We start from the raw sequence: 17,572 nt of genomic DNA, 5'->3' as shown, positions 1-17,572 counted from the left end.
GAAAAACTCTTGTTTTCTTTTTTTTTTTAATTATTTTTTTACCTCGCGCTGGCCTCATCAAGTTTTCAAAAAAAACTTTTTTTTTATAGATTGCATAATATAACGAGAAATAAATAAAAAAAACTGGATACTATTTTAACAAATGAATGTTTATGTTATATAAAAGATATATACCAAAAATTATCATTGTAGGTTAATTTTGATACATTGCGCTAGACCTATAAAAGTTTTGACCTGTTTTACTCGTTGCAACTAAACAATCAATGAAATCCACGTTTTTCTGGCGGTGGGTCTTCTAATGTAGATAGAACTTTGATTTTTTTATGTATGCTTAAATTCTTTATAGACACAATAATCAACAGTGTATTTTGATTACTCGCCTTAAAAAAAAAGAAAGGGGGGAGAGAGCCACCCCCGCCAATTTCTTTTAAATACTATAATATACAAATAATAGTAAAAGTTTACAAAACAAAAATTACAAAATTCAACAAAATATAGTTAACTAGCTGTAATTAGCAGCCTCATGGTCACAAAACAGTTGTTCTATGGCATCAACATCAGGAAACAAGTCAGTGCTGCAATCTGATTCAGTGTCCATTTCACAGGATCTGAATACATTTATACCTTTTATTTCAGGAAACTCTTTCAAAAGCTAAGCTGGTGTTTTCTGCTCATCTGATTTACGGTAGGCAGCTTTGGTCTTTGAGGATTGCACGGTCCAGTTGTTTTTGAATTTGAGCAGCTTTTGCAGCTTATGCTCAGACTTAACTTGACACACTGTTTCCTGCACCAGCTTTACAGCCCTCTCACTACAATCATTGACGACAGCCAAGTTTTTGACGTAAGACTGGAACTCTAAATAATCAGAATCGATATTCCAGGAGCTAGCTGGATAAATCATCCATATGGACTTGGTTTTGTCATGGCCTAAAATCTCAAAAATTAGCCACAATTAAGCAGTGATAAAGTCAACCAGTTCTGGCCGCTTGTCAAGTACAGACATGTCTTTTATTTCAGGCAAGAAACCTTTATTGTTATGTCTATCCATGTCATAATCATTTGGTATGGGTATGTTATAGAGCTTTTTGGCGATCCTCTTCTTTTCTTGTTCAGTAACTGAATCGTCTGAATTTGCCAGCATAATTGGAACAACAGTTGGATCCAGGTACCAGCTATGGTTTCCCCATAATTTAAAAACTGCACTTGCAGCAGGTTCATCCTCAACATACCTGGACATCTTCCAAACAGAATTCAAGTCCTGATAAAGACAAAATGATATATTTTTGTAATTTTTTTAATTTACAGTTAATGCATGAAATTTAGTAATAATAAATTTGTATTTAAACTTAATGCTTGTACTTTGTTTAAATACCTGTAATGGAGCAATGTCTGGCTTCTCATTAGTCAGAAACTTGGGTGCATAGAAGATAGCAATAAACTTGCCCATCCTGGTGATGAGAGCTGAATCCAGATCTATATGGCTTTGCACAAAATCTTTAAGAGATAGAATTTTTACCAGGTTTCTTAAACTTGCAGATAAAGCTTGGGTCCAGGTACATAAGACATAATTCTGCCAGCTCATGGTAGTCATCTCTCTTCTTACCAGTCTAAAAGTTTATTATGTTTTTATTGAATGTTTCCTAAATCTAAATACTATTACGCAATGAAAAAAATGCTTATAAAAATAATTACACAGAGTTTTAATAAATGTCTGCTTACCATATTTTTAAACTAACCTCTGAGTTTTTAAAAGCTTTGGTTTTTACTATCTCCATTAGTTGGTTTTTTGCTTCAATGGCTTAAGCTTCTAGCCAAGTTTCACAAACAGATTTCCATTCAAACCTATTTAGCTGGCAACTTTCCGTATCAATGGAATGCCATTGTTTATGAAGCAATTTAAAATGAGGATTTTCAGGACCAAAAGTGGCGTTGCAACCAATAGCCTTTTCAAAATGATTGATGTGGACCTCTTCTATGTGGTGACAGCAGGCCAACATCAGTAAGAGCTTGCCAAAGTCAGATCTCAATCTTAAAAGTACAAAGCGTTCTTACATTTCATATTTACCACAGTCAAATTATTATCAATATTTCTGTAGCCTTACATAATTGTTATTGCACTTTAAAAATTCAAACAAAAAAGTTAGTAATAAGATTTTTAAAATATATTTTTATTTTTATTTACCTGTATATAGCTCCACGCAGTTTTCCAGTATTGCTGCTGGTAGTGTCAAAGCATAAAGTGTGCACATTGTCGGCTATGTCCATCTCCTTCAAAAGTTCACTGATTGCATTAAACTGGTTTAGGCCAGTGCCAGATTCAATACCTGGTGCACCTAGAAGATAATTCTTACCATTAAAACTTATAAGTACACAGATCCTGTCCTTCACTTTGTCACAGTGCTCAGGTATTAAATACTTTATTATTTTCCTATCAAAATGTATTTTAAGCTTGTCATCTTTGTGGTTAATATAATACTGCAAAAAATTTTTTTAACTTTTCAAAATCTTCATCAAGTATCTTATTTTTCATTCTATGTACATTCTATATATATGCTGCTCAAATTCAAAAACAGCTGGACCGTGCAATCCTCAAAGACCAAAGCTGTCTACCATAAATCAGCTGAGCAGAAAACACCAGTTCAGCTTTTGAAAGAGTTTCCTGAAATAGAAGGTATAAATGTATTCAGATCCTGTGAAATGGACACTGAATCAGATTGCAGCACTGACTTGTTTCCTGATGTTGATGCCATAGAACAACTGTTTTGTGACCATGAAGCTGCTAATTACAGCTAGTTAACTATATTTTGTTGAATTTTGTAATTTTTGTTTTATAAACTTTTACTATTATTTGTATATTATAGTATTTAAAAGAAATTGACTGGGGTGGGCTCCCCCGTAAATTTCTTTTAAATACTATAATATACAAATAATAGTAAAAGTTTATATTATGCAATCTATAAAAAAAAAGTTTTTTTGAAAACTTGATGAGGCCAGCGCGAGGTAAAAAATAATAATAATAAAAAAAAAAACGTTTTCGTTTCTTTATTATAGTCCGCAAAAAATTGTCTAATTATTAGTGAAATTTTTTCCATGACCTAACTTTTGAATACCCCTATTGTATATCACTATATCGGCTGCCGGTGAATAAATAAATTAGCTGCACCTTGGTTAGCGATCTTTAGTTAGTCTCAAAAGGACGTCTCGCAGAATTTGAAAATTCCAGACTCCGGAAAATATTTAAAACAAAAAACGACGATAGCCGATAAAAATAAAAAAAAACGAGTATTAGATTGTAGTCAATCCTGTTAAAGTTAAAAACTTAAGTTTTTTATTAAAATGCTTGAAACTAATATTGAAATGAATGGGGATGTTTTTTTGGTTGATTCTGGAAGTTTTGATGTTTGTAAGAATGGTTCTTTTATCGATCAAAAAGATTTGTTAGGTAAAGTTATAAATAAAGTATAACTTGTTTCCCTCGACTACGATATAATAAATGTCTTTTATGATAATATAGTATTGCAAATTCTATTCTATATTCAGAACCACTAATATCAAGTGTACCTTTAAATGCTACTGAAACTCTCGAAGAAAAGCACATTCTTACATCATACGCAGATGTTTGTTCAAAAATTAAAGATCATCAAATATTTAACACAGTCCATTTTGTTGCAGCATACTCTAAAGTAATGGAGAAGAACAAAGAAGGTTTTCAAAAAAATATTTTTGCGTTGCTATAATAATATTTAACATTGCCGTGTTAAGTGTTTTATTAACAAATATTATATCAAATGTCACTAAGTTCAGAATGCATAAATTACAACTATGCTTAATGGATAAACTAAAAAAAAGCAAAAAACGTTCCTTTTGTAATAAATTAATTTAAACTAAATTTCTTATTTATTCTATAGTTATAAAGTACAAAAAAGAAAAAAATGATATTGAAATTATAAAGAATATTTTATTTTAAATATAGAATTAATGAAGAAAAATCATAAAGTATATTTTGAAGATAAAGAGTTATCATACACTGGAGTGCCATTTATTGTTTCATCTCATCGCACTCTTGACTGTCATCAAGGGAAGGATAGAAATGTTAAACTAAAGGCAGAGTATAGAACAAAACAAAATGAGAAAGCAGTAAGTTTTTGACAATTTTAAGTTTATATTAAGTGATAATTTATTAGAATGATAATCCTAAGTTTTTATGGTGAATGTATGGACATGAATTCGGATATGGGATACATGCATATGGGATACATACATATGGGATACATAAGGCTTTATAACTAAATACCGAGTTTTGTTCTTTGATACAATTTCAGATTTTTACTACTGCCAGTTTTACTATTTTTTTAGTTATTAAGGTGCTTCAAGAAAAATTAACAGACATATTACAGAGTGCAGTGGAAGAGCTTTTAACTTGGTTAATGCTAATTAAAACGACAGAGACCACTGAGCATCAAGAAAATGTTAAAAAATGTATCATTGGTCATTAAACTAGAAATCTCCCCTCATATGATTGTGTGCAATCAAAAAAAAGAGAGAAAATGACATTAATATATAAAATGTAGAAAATTTTTAAATTGTATTCTAATTTTTCATTAATTTAATAAAACAACAGCTGGATCTTAGAACAAAACAACAGCTGGAGTTAAGATTTAACAACAACTTAAAACAACAGCTGGAGTTTAGATTTAGGATTTTTCAAGACCATCAACAGAAATAATTTTGAAAATACTGGAAGTCTAAAGTTACATCACAAGATAACCCTGAATGTGCAAGAGATATTTTGTTTTGTCTTGTAGGCATAAACTTTATTTGTGTTTTATGATGTCTCAAGGCATATTCAACCATCTTGGTGAATTGTCATTGTAATATTGTCTGCTGTCTTGAGTTAAGTTTGTAATGATTGCTTCCATTTGTGTGAATATATTTTACTTGAGGAAATAAATTAATTATTATGCAAATAGTATAATAGTCTAATTTAAAAGACATTATTATAAGTTTAAGTTTCAATATTTAGTAATTAATTTCATGAATTACATAATCTTAAAAAAAAATATCACAATGTTTTTTAAAAATTAAATTTTTGAAAAAATGAAGTTATATATTCTTGATATTAATGAAGTAGTGCCGCACCAGGCACTCAATTTAATTTTATTTAAATTATTTCTAAAATATTTAGGCTGCAGACCATTCTTTCCAAAAACCTAAAACTATTCTGCAGGTTACAAAGAAGTTAGATTGTCCTGCCAAGGTTTACATAAAGGAGGTTTATGAGTTTCCAGAATTTAAGGTATTTTTTTCATAATTTTAAGTTTTGTCAGTAGTATTTTATAATGTTTATATGTTTATTAATTATTTCAATTTCTATGTTATATAAATCTATAGAAATATTTTTTTAAGCATTTAGAAATAAAATATTTGTGATAAAAATATAAAAAATAATTTGCAACTAACATCCATAGTTTTATGACCCTTTAAGCACGTCTGGCAGTTATGGGTTAATGAAGCTTCTCTTTATGTTCGTTATTTCAATTATTTTGTTTATAAATATTTTTGACACATTTTTTTTAAAGCTTGAGAGGGATTCAGAACGACTAAGGAAAGATGCATCAAAAAAACTGCGATTGGCTTTAACTGAAAACAGAAATATTGTTATGTGTAGAAAGTATATTTTGAGAATATCTGATGTATCAGTTCACAAAAATCATCCTGTTGGTGATGTAAGTTTTTGAAAATAAGATTTTAAGAATAACTTTGATTATGACTCTTTTTTAAACCATTAACTTTTGATTTTTAAAGGCAGCAGGTTTCACTCAGCCAATTTCAGATGAGCTCATTGTTAAAATTGGTGAACTAGTTGGAGTTGGTGTAAATACTGTTCCAGAGATGAAATGGCATCTTGAAACCTTTGTTAGCATAGGTTTTAGTTCCTCTAATATCCCACTTACATCAAATAAACATTTTTTCCCACGCGATGAGATCATCCAAAACCATATGATGAAAGCTAGGCGTAAGCTTCGTCATTCTTTAATAGACCAAGACTGTCTGCTTAAAAAGATTACAGAATGGGAAGATAACTTTAAAGAATCTTGTATAAAGTTTCGGCAGAAAGGTGAAAGTTCAATGGACAATGATCCAGTGCTTCAAAATTCTTTATTGTTTGTTTATCAAAATAAATGGCAAAGAAGGCTACTTTTACAGTATGGTAACGAGCTAGCTCTTCTTGATGCTACATATAGAACCACCAGATATGCTCTACCTCTATTTTTCTTGGTTGTGAAAACAAACATAGATTATCAAATAGTTGCCACCTTTGTTTGTGAAAATGAAACGACAGAGGCAATTACAGAAGCGTTGGTATTTATTAAGAAATGGAATCCTTCATTCCAACCAAAGTTCTTTATGACTGACTATTCAAATGAAGAAATAAACGCCCTTGAATCTGTGTTTCCAGGTAGTCCTTTTCATGGTATTTTATTTGTATAGAAGTTTATTTAGGTTAAAAAATAGTTCTTTAATATATGTATTATAATACCTTAGAATGTAGTGTATTTATCTGTGATTTTCATCGAGAGCAAGCTTGGGAGCGATGGCTATCCAAATCCATTAACGGTTGTTCCACCATAAAAAATGATGTCAAGATAATGCTCTGTCGGATAGCTCATGCAAAAACAATTCCAAATTGTAAAGAAGCTGTAAAGGCATTGAAAGATTCTTATAAATATAAAAATTATCCAAAGCTTATAGACTACTTAAAAAACACTTGGTTTTGTATCAAAAAGGTAAGTACTAATGTTTTAAAGATAAAAGGATTCTACATACAACTTGATCTGTTTGTGAATTTTTTTAAAAAGTGCGATTCCGGTTTAGGTTTTTTTTAAGTCATGTTTGATTCTTTTACTAATAACTTTCATGTCATTTACTATGGCACTTGTCAAAAAAAGCTAAGAAATAATTTTAATAAAACTTTCTGGTGATGATACTAAAATCTTATAAACAGTGGTAAATAAGGTAAGAAAGGTATCATTTACTACTTCTTAGTATTTTTAATGATCTTGTCACAGCACCGCCACAATTTATAATAAAATCTTGTATGGCATTCAAGATTTTATTAAATAGAATAAGGTAAGAAAGTATTAAATGTACAGGTACAAGTTGTATCATTAATTTCTATGTTTACATGTTTTCATTCAATGTTGTGAATTTTGAGTCCATGTTGTGCAATGTGCCATATGCAGCAGGTAACATTTTTTAGATCTAAAAAAATGATTTTGCAACATTTTTAAAAATTATCTTCTATTTTTTTTCTTGTTCTCAGAGATGGGTGTTTGCCTATCGACAAGATCGATTATTGCTTAATGTAAATACTAACAATGGAATTGAACGGCAAAATCAATGTTTCAAATACAGTTTTTTAGAAAGAAGAAAAACTTCTTCCCTTACTGCTATGCTTAGTGTTTGTATTGAAGAATTTCTTCCACACAAGTATGACAGGTTAGTCAAAATTTTCTAATTCTAACGATTGTGCAATAATATTTGTGTGTTTGTATATATTGCTTATGATAATAATAGTTACAGTAATAAAAATAACAATAGTAAATATCCTCATTCGCTATTAAGTTACCGTTTGTTGTAAACCTTAAATTAAAGTGAATTAGTTATTTCATGAATCCTTTTTGAGTTTACTATCCTTATATTATCCATATTTTGTTAACAGAATTTTATAAAATTTTATTCATAATATTTACTGTTACCAATACTGTAGGTGTCTTGGAATAGTTAATAACAGTTAAATTAGCAGAATTTTATTTTGTGTATAAAAAGCAATCATCATATTTTTAGCTATGTTGATGAAAACAGAAGAGCTAACTCATCGTATCGAAAATACCATGAAAATATTCCTAATTATTTGACCAATCGTCCACGACCTTTGGTTAATCATTGCATGAGAATGATTGACAAGTTACATGGTGTGGATTTATCAGGAGTAACTGCTTTGACATACCAACTTTATAGCGTTCCATCATTTCAGTTTAACAGTAGGCTTATATACCAATGTTATCTTGGTGATGCAGAACATTTGCCAACTTGTAGTTGTCCATCTTGGTTCCGTAGTGCATATCTATGCAAGCACTTTTTTGCTATTTTCAAAAAGCAAAATCTTTCTTGGTTTGATTTAGGTGCAGCTTACCGAGACTCTCCCTATTTTGTTCTAGATTTAGAATCTGAAGAAAGTAGTCCAACAATTGCTGTAGAAAATCCAGGTTTTTCTCTATCTTTGGATATTTCTCCTGAAATTATCAATAGTGATACAGCATTGCAAACAAAATCTGAATCAACCAACATTGATCTAACTTTGAAAACTAGCCGACACTCTTTGCAAGCATGTCAAGAACTATTGAATGACATTAAACAGTTGACATATCTATGTAGTTCTCAAACAGCATTAGATAATTTATTTGAAGAGCTACTTAAAGTTAAAACTGCCTTAGCTGAAAGTCTTCCTACTGAAAAAGGTATTATTTTACATCCAACAGTTCAACCAGAAAACTGGAGCAAATCTGTAACAAAGTTACCTAAATCATTTAATCTACCAGTTAGACGCAAAAGAAAGTTAAAGTGAGTTGGTGTGATATACGACCAAAATAAAGCTTCAACAGAAATGTATTTGAAAGTTGAAAAGGAAGATCCTTGTAATTCTGAAATTATAACAGATCACTTAATTGAAGAAAATTGTGAAATCTTTACTGTTGAAAGTGATGTTCAGTTAAATAATGTGTCAGTTGAAGAAGTTGAAACTGGCAAAAGCAATGAACATAGCAGAGCCACTATAAGCCAAGTTCATGATGATGGATTTCAAAAGAAGCTGCAGCATATTCAAAGTCTCAAATCCTCTTTTATTCGAGATTCTGAACTCTTTGAAATTAATAATTGTCAAATGCTTAATGATAACATTATTCACTTTAGCCAACAAATGATGTTAATTCAGCTAGATATTGATGTTGGTCTACAAGATCCCTTAAAGGGAAAAATTAATGCTTTTAATATGCATCAGTCTGCTCCTTTTGTTCAAATTCTACACGATGGAAATCTCCACTGGGTTTGTGTGAGCACATATAGTTGTGAGCCAGGAGAGATTTATTTGTTTGACAGCCTTTTCCACGGCTCTATTTCTGTTGAGACAAAAAAGCAAATTTGTTCTATTTTACACTGCAATAAAAAGTATATTTCTATTAAAGTTTTACCTGTTCAACAACAAACTAATTTTGTTGATTGCGGACTGTATGCAATTGCCTGGGCTCGACAAATCCTTGAGAAAAAAAAAATACCTTCCACTAGCATGATGTTTGAGCAAGGGCGAATGAGAAATCATCTCCTGAACTGTATATTAAACAACCAGTTAGATGTATTTCCACTCACTGAAAATCCTTCTTTGTTTAGAAGATATTTAGCAAAGAACTTTCGCATTCTTCTACATTGCTCATGTCGTATGTTTTGGACACATGAAGATGAACACATCTTTAACAGGTTTATTTTCAAATGGTTGTAGTTAAGTACTTTTTACTTTAAATGAAAAATAAAAATCAATTATAAATATTATTCAATATAAAGATTTATTTAAGATAAGCTTTCTTAGGACAAGTTTACTATATTTTCAAAGGTATGTTTTAAAAGTTATCTTATTCTAAAAAACATCATTTTTTTTTTCTCATTGTTATTGTCATTGCATTAACACTTTGAAGAAAAAACCTATAAAATATGCTTGCTATTTATTTTAGGCAAATGGCTCAGTGTTCTACTTGTAAAAAATGGTTTCACCGTGAATGTCAAAGAATACCTCAGAGTGCATTTGAAAAGAAAGATGAGCTTTGGAATTGTCAAGATTGCTCTAGAATATATCATATAAAGTAAGAAACAAACTTTGATCGTATGAAAAAAAGACTGTATGAAAAACAAATGCATTTTTAGGTGCTTTTCTATTAATGAGAGAAAATGGTATTGTAATATTGATATTACTTTTTACATAACATTTCTAGAGGTTAATTTAGTTGTACAACTCTTTTCCAAGCCCTATTGCATTTACATCAAATGAAATTTGCAGGATTCTCACAAATATATAAATTTAACACATTAATAATTATGTTTAAGAGAAAATGTAACCAATTTGAAAATAAAATCTCTTAAAAAAAAAAGAGCTTGATGCACAAAGTATCAGCTATTAACACTTATAACATTTTTTTTTAGAAATGAAACCAAAAATGCTTTGTGAAGATCTTTAAAAACGGTTATTTTCATAGCCACATAAATTTTTAAAAACTTTGCATGTCATGAACAATTACTTTTTCACAAAGATGCATGATATGGTACACTGAAGCAGATGCCAGTTTAGTGAATTATTTTTATTCGCTCTTAATTTTGAGTTCTTATAAGTATTTTTATATATCTGCTTTTTACTTGTATATTTTAAATGAGCAGAATTCTAAAGTATTCATATTGAATATATATTTAATAATTTAAAGTTATAAAGTAATAATTTAAAGTTATAATTAAGAATTTTTACGTAAAAATATAAGCAATAAAAATATCGTAAGCGAGAAGATAAGCAAAAGAACACTTTACATACAAAAAGCTTTTACATAAAAAGCTTTCTGTTGGTTTAAATTACCATTTTGTGTTAATTTGTTTTTTTATGACACATATTATACTTTATTAATTTATTCCTTAAATCATTATCTTGATTGTAGAACTTTTACTCCAACAAAAGCTTTTATTTTCGATTTTTTTCTTATTCGATTATTTTTCTGAACTGATAGCATATTAAATAGAATATACTCAAATATAATCTAAATGATAAAACTTACTTAAGTCGCTGTCAGCTTGCCTATTTAAAAAATTTTTGTATTCTCATTAATCCTTCTACAAACATTAATCTTAATCTATAGATAAACTTACTAATATATACAATAAATAAACTTGAACTTACTAAAAAGGCCTTCAGCTCCTTCTAACTGCTCTAAAAAATAAAACAATACTTGCTTAAAATGTTCTAAAAAGACTAAAGACAAAACTGAAATACTTTACTAAAAAAGAAACATTGTACTAAAAAAGAAACTATTTTACCAGTCACTATAACTTCTTCTAAAAAAATAAAACAGGCTATAAAAATTAGAGAAATAAAAACAACCAACAACAAACAAATTTTAGTTTTTAAACAATGAACAACATCAATTCCTCTTGAAACTAAAAATTTATCAGCTCTAATCGGCTTGCAAACCTTGCTCGAAAGACCGCGTGGAGTAAATAAAAGCCTTTTTAAAAGTCTAGAAACAACTTTAAAAACGAAGGTGAAACGACACTACTACTACTACTACTACTACTACTACTACTACTACTACTACTACTACTACTACTACTACTACTACATTAGCGTATTCGTATTGTAGATACGTATCCAAGACTTTTAAAAATAAATTAATCAAAGCAATAAAAATTATAAATTTGTCATATATCAAATACTACATATGGAAAGATAAGGATAGGGATAAATAAGATAGCGTCAAATGAAATATGTTTTATTTTACATTTGAATATTTATATATAAAAACCTTTTAAAACTACTTATTATTTAGATATTTTTTATCAAACTTTTTGCTTCTCTTTTATAAATTTAACTTTCTTTTAATCTTTTCTTTTTTTAATTTTAGCCTTCACTCACTCCCCTTCCCCTCCAACTTTCTGAATTTTTGTATCTTCCGAATTTGCATTAACAAAAAATGTGACGCTGATGTTTTGGCCAAATCCACTGCAATAACAAAGTTGTGAAAATCCAATAATTTTAGGATCGTTAAACAAGACGATGAACTCGCTCTGTTCAATATTGAAGCAAAGGTAATCAAACTATTATTTGTTTCTTATCAAATCTATATAATCTTTATAAATCAGTCGTTTATAATTATAATTGATCTTATTATATAATCAAATATTTATTTTTGTTTATTAATCTTATGCTATTTTTTAAATTCTTTTCTTACAGCTAAAAAAGGTCGTTATTTCGAGATGCTAGGTAAAGAATTGATTAATTCTTACTTTGTCAATGATTTTACTAATAATTTTAACAGCCTGGTGATATTCTTAGAAGCTGAAGATGAGCTCATATTAAATATTAGTGAAACGAACTGGTGGGTGCAGTGGTGCCGTCAAAAGCACGTATATTTGTATATTTAGTATATTTACAATTGTATACAAAGTTAATTAAAACTGATTATTTTTTAATAAAAGTAAAAAAATTTATCGATTTTGTTTTCCATTCCTTTTTTTAAAATAAAATGATAATAAATGTAGCTGTAGTGTAGAGTCCTTTTAAAGAGGTTAGGGGCCTTCGGCTCATGTATTTCTTCTTATAACTATAAAATAAGAAACGTTTAATTATTATGTTTTCAATGGGAAGACACGGTCGTTTTAATCTTGATACCAAACAGACATTTATAGTGCGCATGCGTCTCCGGAGATTTTTTGTTTTCCTCTCGATATTTACAATTATTTTGATTTGTACTTTGAGATACCGAAAATAGGAACACGTTTTTAAACTATTATATTTTGTTTTTTTTAGTGTTGCAAAGTTACATAAGATAGTCAAATGACAAAATATTATGGATAATTAAAAAAAAGTTTGATTCGATTGCTTTTTAACAAACTTTCAGGAGCTGTAATAAAGAGTATTATTTTTTAAATTTTATGTTTTTTCTAAACTCTTTAACTTTTTTAATTCAATTTTTGAAAGCAAGAACTAAACGGTTTCTAAAACTCTCATCTAAATTCTATTAGAAAACACTAATCTTATTAACCAGTCATTTTTTTAAGTTATCAAATAATTGGATTAAAGAAGTACGGTATCCAATCTAAAAATGTCTACTGTTGTTGCTACTAACCACATATCATGTCTTATGAAACTGTGCAGACTATGTGGAAACTATATCGGCAATGATCCAATTAACACAAAAAATATAAAGATTAGAATTGATCGGGCATTTTTCACTGAGTTAGAAGAAGACAGAATGGACACCCACCCACCTAAAATTTGCATGAAATGCTACACACACTTGAGAAATATCGAACAGCGAGGAACAACCTCTAATTTCAGTTTAAGTCAATGGCCACAAACTTGTTTCGTTGAAAGATGCATATGCTTTTTGAAAAAATCTGGTAGGAAGAAAAAAAAGCAGTGTGGAAGACCACCATTAAATGACAAAGTTGTTTGGACAAGAGAGTCAATTTTTAAAATAATGGAAAGTTTTTCTGGACTGCCTCGTTTATTTCATGATTCTATCGATGTAGCTGATAATCCACACAAAGATTTATGTTTATGCAACATTTGTAAAAGATTGTTACATAAGCCTGTATTACTTAATAATTGTCAACATTTGTTTTGTGCAACATGCATTTTTCCAAACATAATTGGAAAATTAGAAACAGAAACTAAATGCACAATATGTTCCTCTAATATAACTCTTGGTAGTATCTTAAAGGCAACATCAATGCAAACTATACTTGAGAATTTAATTATAAAATGTTGTAATAATACATGCAAAGAAAAATTTACTGCAAAAAATATAAGCTATAAAGAAGAACATGAACAAACATGCAAAGTTAGAAACAAATCACAATATAGTTCCCCATTGTCTAGCTCTTCATTGACAGTTACAGAGATATATAAAATAAATGAGAATTGTGAAATCCCTAAAGAGTTAGGCTATGCATTTGCTCACTTTGCAAAATTGAAAATGGCAAAAAACAAATCACATTCCTTTGAACTCCCTTCAGGTGGTCCGCGGGTAAGCTATTTTTACTTTTAAATTAAAATATTCAATATAAAAAAATAATAGTTTAAAGAATAGTTTATAGTTGGATAATTGATCTTTAACAGGCTATACAGTTTAAAGTGACTCCAAAGATCTATAAAACTTCAAATAGTATAAGCCAGAAAACTATTAGAAGGCGTCAAAATCAAATACACCAATCACTTATTGAAAATGCAGGACCAGCAAAAAAAGCAAGAATAAATCAAGCAGCAATTATGCTTAATTCTTTTAGTAAAAATGATAAAATTGATATACTGAAAAAAGCAAACATCCCCCAAGTTCAGATAGGGTCAGAAGATATTGTATCACTAAAGACAGATTGTGGTTTACCTTGGGAAAAGATGAAAAAAATGATTAGGTAAGTACTTCGAGACCCGAGGATGTTAATCCGGCTCTGCACACACATATATATTTATTTATAAATATCTTTATTTCAGATTTTTCCACACAAAAAATGTCAAACTACCGTCACTTTCTAATCAGCAAAAAGTTTCAAAATATTGGTCAGGTGATGATTTGATTGTTGAAAACAAAGAATTTCTGTTTGAATTCAAAAATGAAAAAGGAACTTTTGAAATAAAAGATACTCCTACAGCATATATTAATGATTTACCATCCCATTTAATCAAGTTACTGGATGAATTAGAAAAGTAAGTTCAAAATATGTTTAAGTTTTTTGTAAATAATTTGTATAAATTCTATTCTTTGTTTTATAAATAAACAATTTCTTCTTTATTATCGTAGATATAACCAACTAACGTATGAAAAGATAAATCCTAGTGAAATACATGTAAAGGTTGGTGGCGACCATGGAGGTGGTTCATTTAAAATGAGCTATCAGATAGCTAATGTTTCTAAACCTAATTCTAAGAATAATACAACAGTTTTCAATATATTTGAGGCCAAAGACTATAGAGCAAACCTTAAAATTGGGCTCTCAAGACACATAGATGAAATTAGACAGCTTCAAACAATGAAATGGAGGTTAATAATTAAATATTTCCAAAATTTATTTGCTCTTCGATTTATAAAAATATTGTTTGAAATAAAAAAAAATTTTAAATCAATTTTAAAAATTGTAATTTTAGGGATAAGAATTTGCGAGTGTTTATGTTTGGTGATTATGTATTTCTGTGTGCTATCTATGGCATCACAGGAGCAACTGGTCAGTCTTAAGTTTTGTATTCACTAAGCTTGTATTCTAGATTAAATTACTAAAAATGAAATTGCAAAAATTATAAAAATTAAATAACTTATTTGTAAAAAGAACATAAAAGTTATGTAATTTTATTTAACAGGTCGTCATTGCTGCTTATTCTGTGAGATTACATCAAGTGAAATGCAATTGAATACTGAAGATCGGCATCGACAAATCAATTTAAGAACGCTTCAAACTTTGAAATCAGATTATAAACGATTTAAAAATGATGGAGGCAACATTAAAAATGCAAAAAAATTCAATAATGTAATTGATGAGCCATTGTTTGATGTACCAATTGAACAGGTGTGTATAAATTGTTGTCGAACTTTAAATGCATATAATATATATATATATATATATATATATATATATATATATATATATATATATATATATATATATATATATATATATATATATATATATATATATATATATATATCTTTTATAACACACCTAACTAATATGGGATTGTTTAAATCATTTTACAGATAGCAATACCAGCTCTCCACATCTCATTGGGAATATTTCTAAAATTTTTTCACATGTTAGAAACTGAATGTCATCTTCTTGATATCAAACTAGCTGGATTTCTTGCAATAAATGATAAACGCCTTGACTCAAGTGAATTTGACAAATATGTTGAAAAGCAAGTAGAGATAAACCAGTTAAAATATGCGATTGATGATATAAATAATAAAATTCTTCTTATTCAAGATACAAGTGTCATTGAAGTACTTCGTAACCCTGAAAATTCAGATTACTTGCGGTTAATGTACACAGAGAGAATTGCACTGTTAAGATCAAAGAGAATAGAAAAAGTATTTATTAAATAGTACTGGAAATAATTATTTATTTTTAGAGCATTGTTTTTTTAATTTATGGAGTGTATTATCTGGATTTTTTGTACAATATTTATATTTAATTTTTAAGGAGGCACAAATTGCAGAATGCTGTAAAGTTGAATTATTAGAAGGAATTGGGCCAATAAAAAAAGAAATTGAATCTGTTTTACAGTCGTGTGGAGTGCAACGTCAAGCATATCATAGTTGCTCATTCATAGGAAATCATGTTCATAAAATGTTGAAGGTATGGTATGAAAATATAAATCTGTATTTTCATGAAATAAAATCTGTTAAAATTTGTTATGCATGTTATGCAGGTTTTTACAATCTCTACATTAAATTATAAATTCCAATTAACATTCCTGATCAAATATATTGCAATCCATATACGTATTTATGCATATAAAGCCTATGCATATAATAAAAACTTTTGTCACACAAATGATTTTTGTTTTGTTTTTCAGGTTGATAACATAAAAAAGTTATGTGACTCTATTCCCCTAGTAGTTTTCAATCATATAAAATATCAAGAACATCCAATTCATGTAGAGGCGATTAACATACAACGAAAATTCAATATTTTGTTTAACAACTATTCTAAGTGTCACAATGAAATGAACTCATGTCATTTATTCAGCGAAGAAAAAATCAAGAGTTTTGGTAAGTTTATTGACTATTATAAGAAGTATTTAATAAATTATTGTTTAAAGACAAATTTTTCCATTATTTATTTACATTTACTAGTTAAGTTTTTTTTGTAGAAATAGCAGTATGTGAATTAATGAAGTTTTTTCGAAGCACTTGGCCAAAAGAATCAATAACTCCCAAAATGCATATGTTAGAGAATCACATGGGAGTATTTTTGAGCACATGGGGAGTAGGTCTTGGATTATATGGAGAGCAAGGTGGTGAGAGTATACATGCAGAATTTAATAATATCGAAAGAATATACTCGAGCATGTCTGGTATACGAAAACTAGAAAGTATTATGAGAGACCATTTCATAAGAAATAACATAATGGCTAAGTCATTAAAACCGCCCATCATCCCTCGAAGAAAGAAAACTGCATAATAAATTTTATGTTTTATGTATAATAAAATGATTTTGCATAACAAAGTTGTAAAGTTTATGACAAATATATATATTTAATATGTTTGTGTAAAGTTACTTTAAGATATTGTCGAAATAAGTCAGCCATATTGTTTTACGATTAGTGAAAAAATATCGAAATATTATTCATCTTCTTAGCTGCACATCTTTATGTAAAAAAATGACTGGTAAAAATGCTGTGTTAGATATTATAGCTTAACTTTTATTCTTTCCAATGATATATAATACTATATTTCAAAAATCGATCTTCGTAGGTTTTATTAAGGAATAAAAATGGTTGTAAAATCCGCGATGAAATCTCGGTCAACTTTACAGGTAAATTAAAGCTTCAGGCGTGACATATTTTTTGTTACTTTTGATTTTTTCTAATTACAAAAACGTATGTTAATAAAAAAAAAAGTTCATTAGTGAGATTTAATACTTAAGTATCCTATATATGAAAGATTGAAAATACCTTTAAATTCTCCGTTTTCGAGGCTAGTGGAAAAACAGTTTTAAATGCACAATTTATTTTTACGTAATGCGCTTGCGCATAATAAATGTCCATTGC

The 17,572-nt window shown here is 28.8% G+C and overlaps 3 protein-coding genes across 13 annotated transcripts; 2 read left to right on the top strand and 1 right to left on the bottom strand.

Annotated features, from left to right (window-relative positions):
* Positions 1-380: 380 nt before the first annotated feature.
* On the bottom strand, positions 381-3,037 carry LOC145190382 (uncharacterized). 6 transcript variants are annotated; one of them, XR_016451105.1, is made up of 5 exons: positions 2,496-3,037; positions 2,183-2,333; positions 1,720-2,028; positions 1,373-1,607; positions 381-1,258 (listed from the first exon to the last, which is right to left on the bottom strand). XR_016451105.1 is itself a non-coding variant. In XM_090083028.1 (4 exons), exons 3-4 carry the CDS (start codon positions 1,589-1,591, stop codon positions 953-955), a joined length of 525 nt encoding a protein of 174 aa, XP_089939154.1. In that variant the 5' UTR covers positions 1,592-1,607; positions 1,720-2,028; positions 2,183-3,037; the 3' UTR covers positions 381-952. The 6 variants fall into 6 exon arrangements, 4 of the variants coding, with proteins under 4 accessions (XP_089939154.1, XP_089939157.1, XP_089939155.1 ...); XR_016451104.1 differs by having other exon boundaries at positions 1,737-2,028; XM_090083028.1 differs by having other exon boundaries at positions 2,183-3,037.
* An 86-nt stretch (positions 3,038-3,123) lies between these two features.
* Positions 3,124-9,590, top strand: LOC145186878 (uncharacterized). 2 transcript variants are annotated; one of them, XM_090083026.1, is made up of 9 exons: positions 3,124-3,442; positions 3,541-3,705; positions 3,974-4,137; positions 5,186-5,296; positions 5,580-5,726; positions 5,806-6,460; positions 6,547-6,788; positions 7,325-7,500; positions 7,849-9,590. In XM_090083026.1, exons 1-9 carry the CDS (start codon positions 3,337-3,339, stop codon positions 8,627-8,629), a joined length of 2,547 nt encoding a protein of 848 aa, XP_089939152.1. In that variant the 5' UTR covers positions 3,124-3,336; the 3' UTR covers positions 8,630-9,590. The 2 variants fall into 2 exon arrangements, with proteins under 2 accessions (XP_089939152.1, XP_089939153.1); XM_090083027.1 differs by lacking the exons at positions 3,124-3,442; positions 3,541-3,705; positions 3,974-4,137 and adding an exon at positions 4,145-4,893.
* An 880-nt stretch (positions 9,591-10,470) lies between these two features.
* On the top strand, positions 10,471-17,107 carry LOC149890703 (uncharacterized). 5 transcript variants are annotated; one of them, XM_090083023.1, is made up of 12 exons: positions 10,471-11,895; positions 12,126-12,722; positions 12,868-13,838; positions 13,931-14,223; positions 14,303-14,515; positions 14,610-14,849; positions 14,954-15,030; positions 15,164-15,369; positions 15,558-15,887; positions 16,000-16,155; positions 16,376-16,571; positions 16,673-17,107. In XM_090083023.1, the coding sequence occupies exons 3-12, from the start codon at positions 12,912-12,914 to the stop codon at positions 16,981-16,983; spliced, it is 2,949 nt and encodes a 982-aa protein (XP_089939149.1). In that variant the 5' UTR covers positions 10,471-11,895; positions 12,126-12,722; positions 12,868-12,911; the 3' UTR covers positions 16,984-17,107. The 5 variants fall into 5 exon arrangements, 4 of the variants coding, with proteins under 4 accessions (XP_089939149.1, XP_089939148.1, XP_089939150.1 ...); XM_090083022.1 differs by having other exon boundaries at positions 11,858-11,895; positions 12,041-12,722; XM_090083024.1 differs by lacking the exons at positions 16,376-16,571; positions 16,673-17,107 and having other exon boundaries at positions 11,858-11,895; positions 12,041-12,722; positions 15,784-15,887; positions 16,000-16,135.
* The last annotated feature ends 465 nt before the right edge of the window (positions 17,108-17,572 follow it).

Source organism: Hydra viridissima, unplaced genomic scaffold (assembly GCF_058129835.1).
Source record: "Hydra viridissima isolate aposymbiotic clone 2 unplaced genomic scaffold, HvirCarnegie_v1 scaffold_3, whole genome shotgun sequence".
Lineage (NCBI taxonomy): Eukaryota > Metazoa > Cnidaria > Hydrozoa > Anthoathecata > Hydridae > Hydra > Hydra viridissima.
This window is presented reverse-complemented; position numbering and strand designations above follow the sequence as displayed.

Coding starts and splice junctions, on each gene's coding strand:
- LOC145186878 (XM_090083026.1), top strand. CDS start 3,337: ATGCTTGAAACTAATATTGAAATGAATGGGGATGTTTTTTTGGTTGAT. Junction 4,138..5,185: donor CAAAACAAAATGAGAAAGCA/GTAAGTTTTTGA, acceptor TAAAATATTTAG/GCTGCAGACCATTCTTTCCA. Junction 5,727..5,805: donor AAAATCATCCTGTTGGTGAT/GTAAGTTTTTGA, acceptor TGATTTTTAAAG/GCAGCAGGTTTCACTCAGCC.
- LOC149890703 (XM_090083023.1), top strand. CDS start 12,912: ATGTCTACTGTTGTTGCTACTAACCACATATCATGTCTTATGAAACTG. Junction 13,839..13,930: donor TCCCTTCAGGTGGTCCGCGG/GTAAGCTATTTT, acceptor GATCTTTAACAG/GCTATACAGTTTAAAGTGAC. Junction 15,370..15,557: donor TTGATGTACCAATTGAACAG/GTGTGTATAAAT, acceptor ATCATTTTACAG/ATAGCAATACCAGCTCTCCA.
- LOC145190382 (XM_090083028.1), bottom strand. CDS start 1,591: ATGACTACCATGAGCTGGCAGAATTATGTCTTATGTACCTGGACCCAA. Junction 1,259..1,372: donor CAGACATTGCTCCATTACAG/GTATTTAAACAA, acceptor TGTCTTTATCAG/GACTTGAATTCTGTTTGGAA.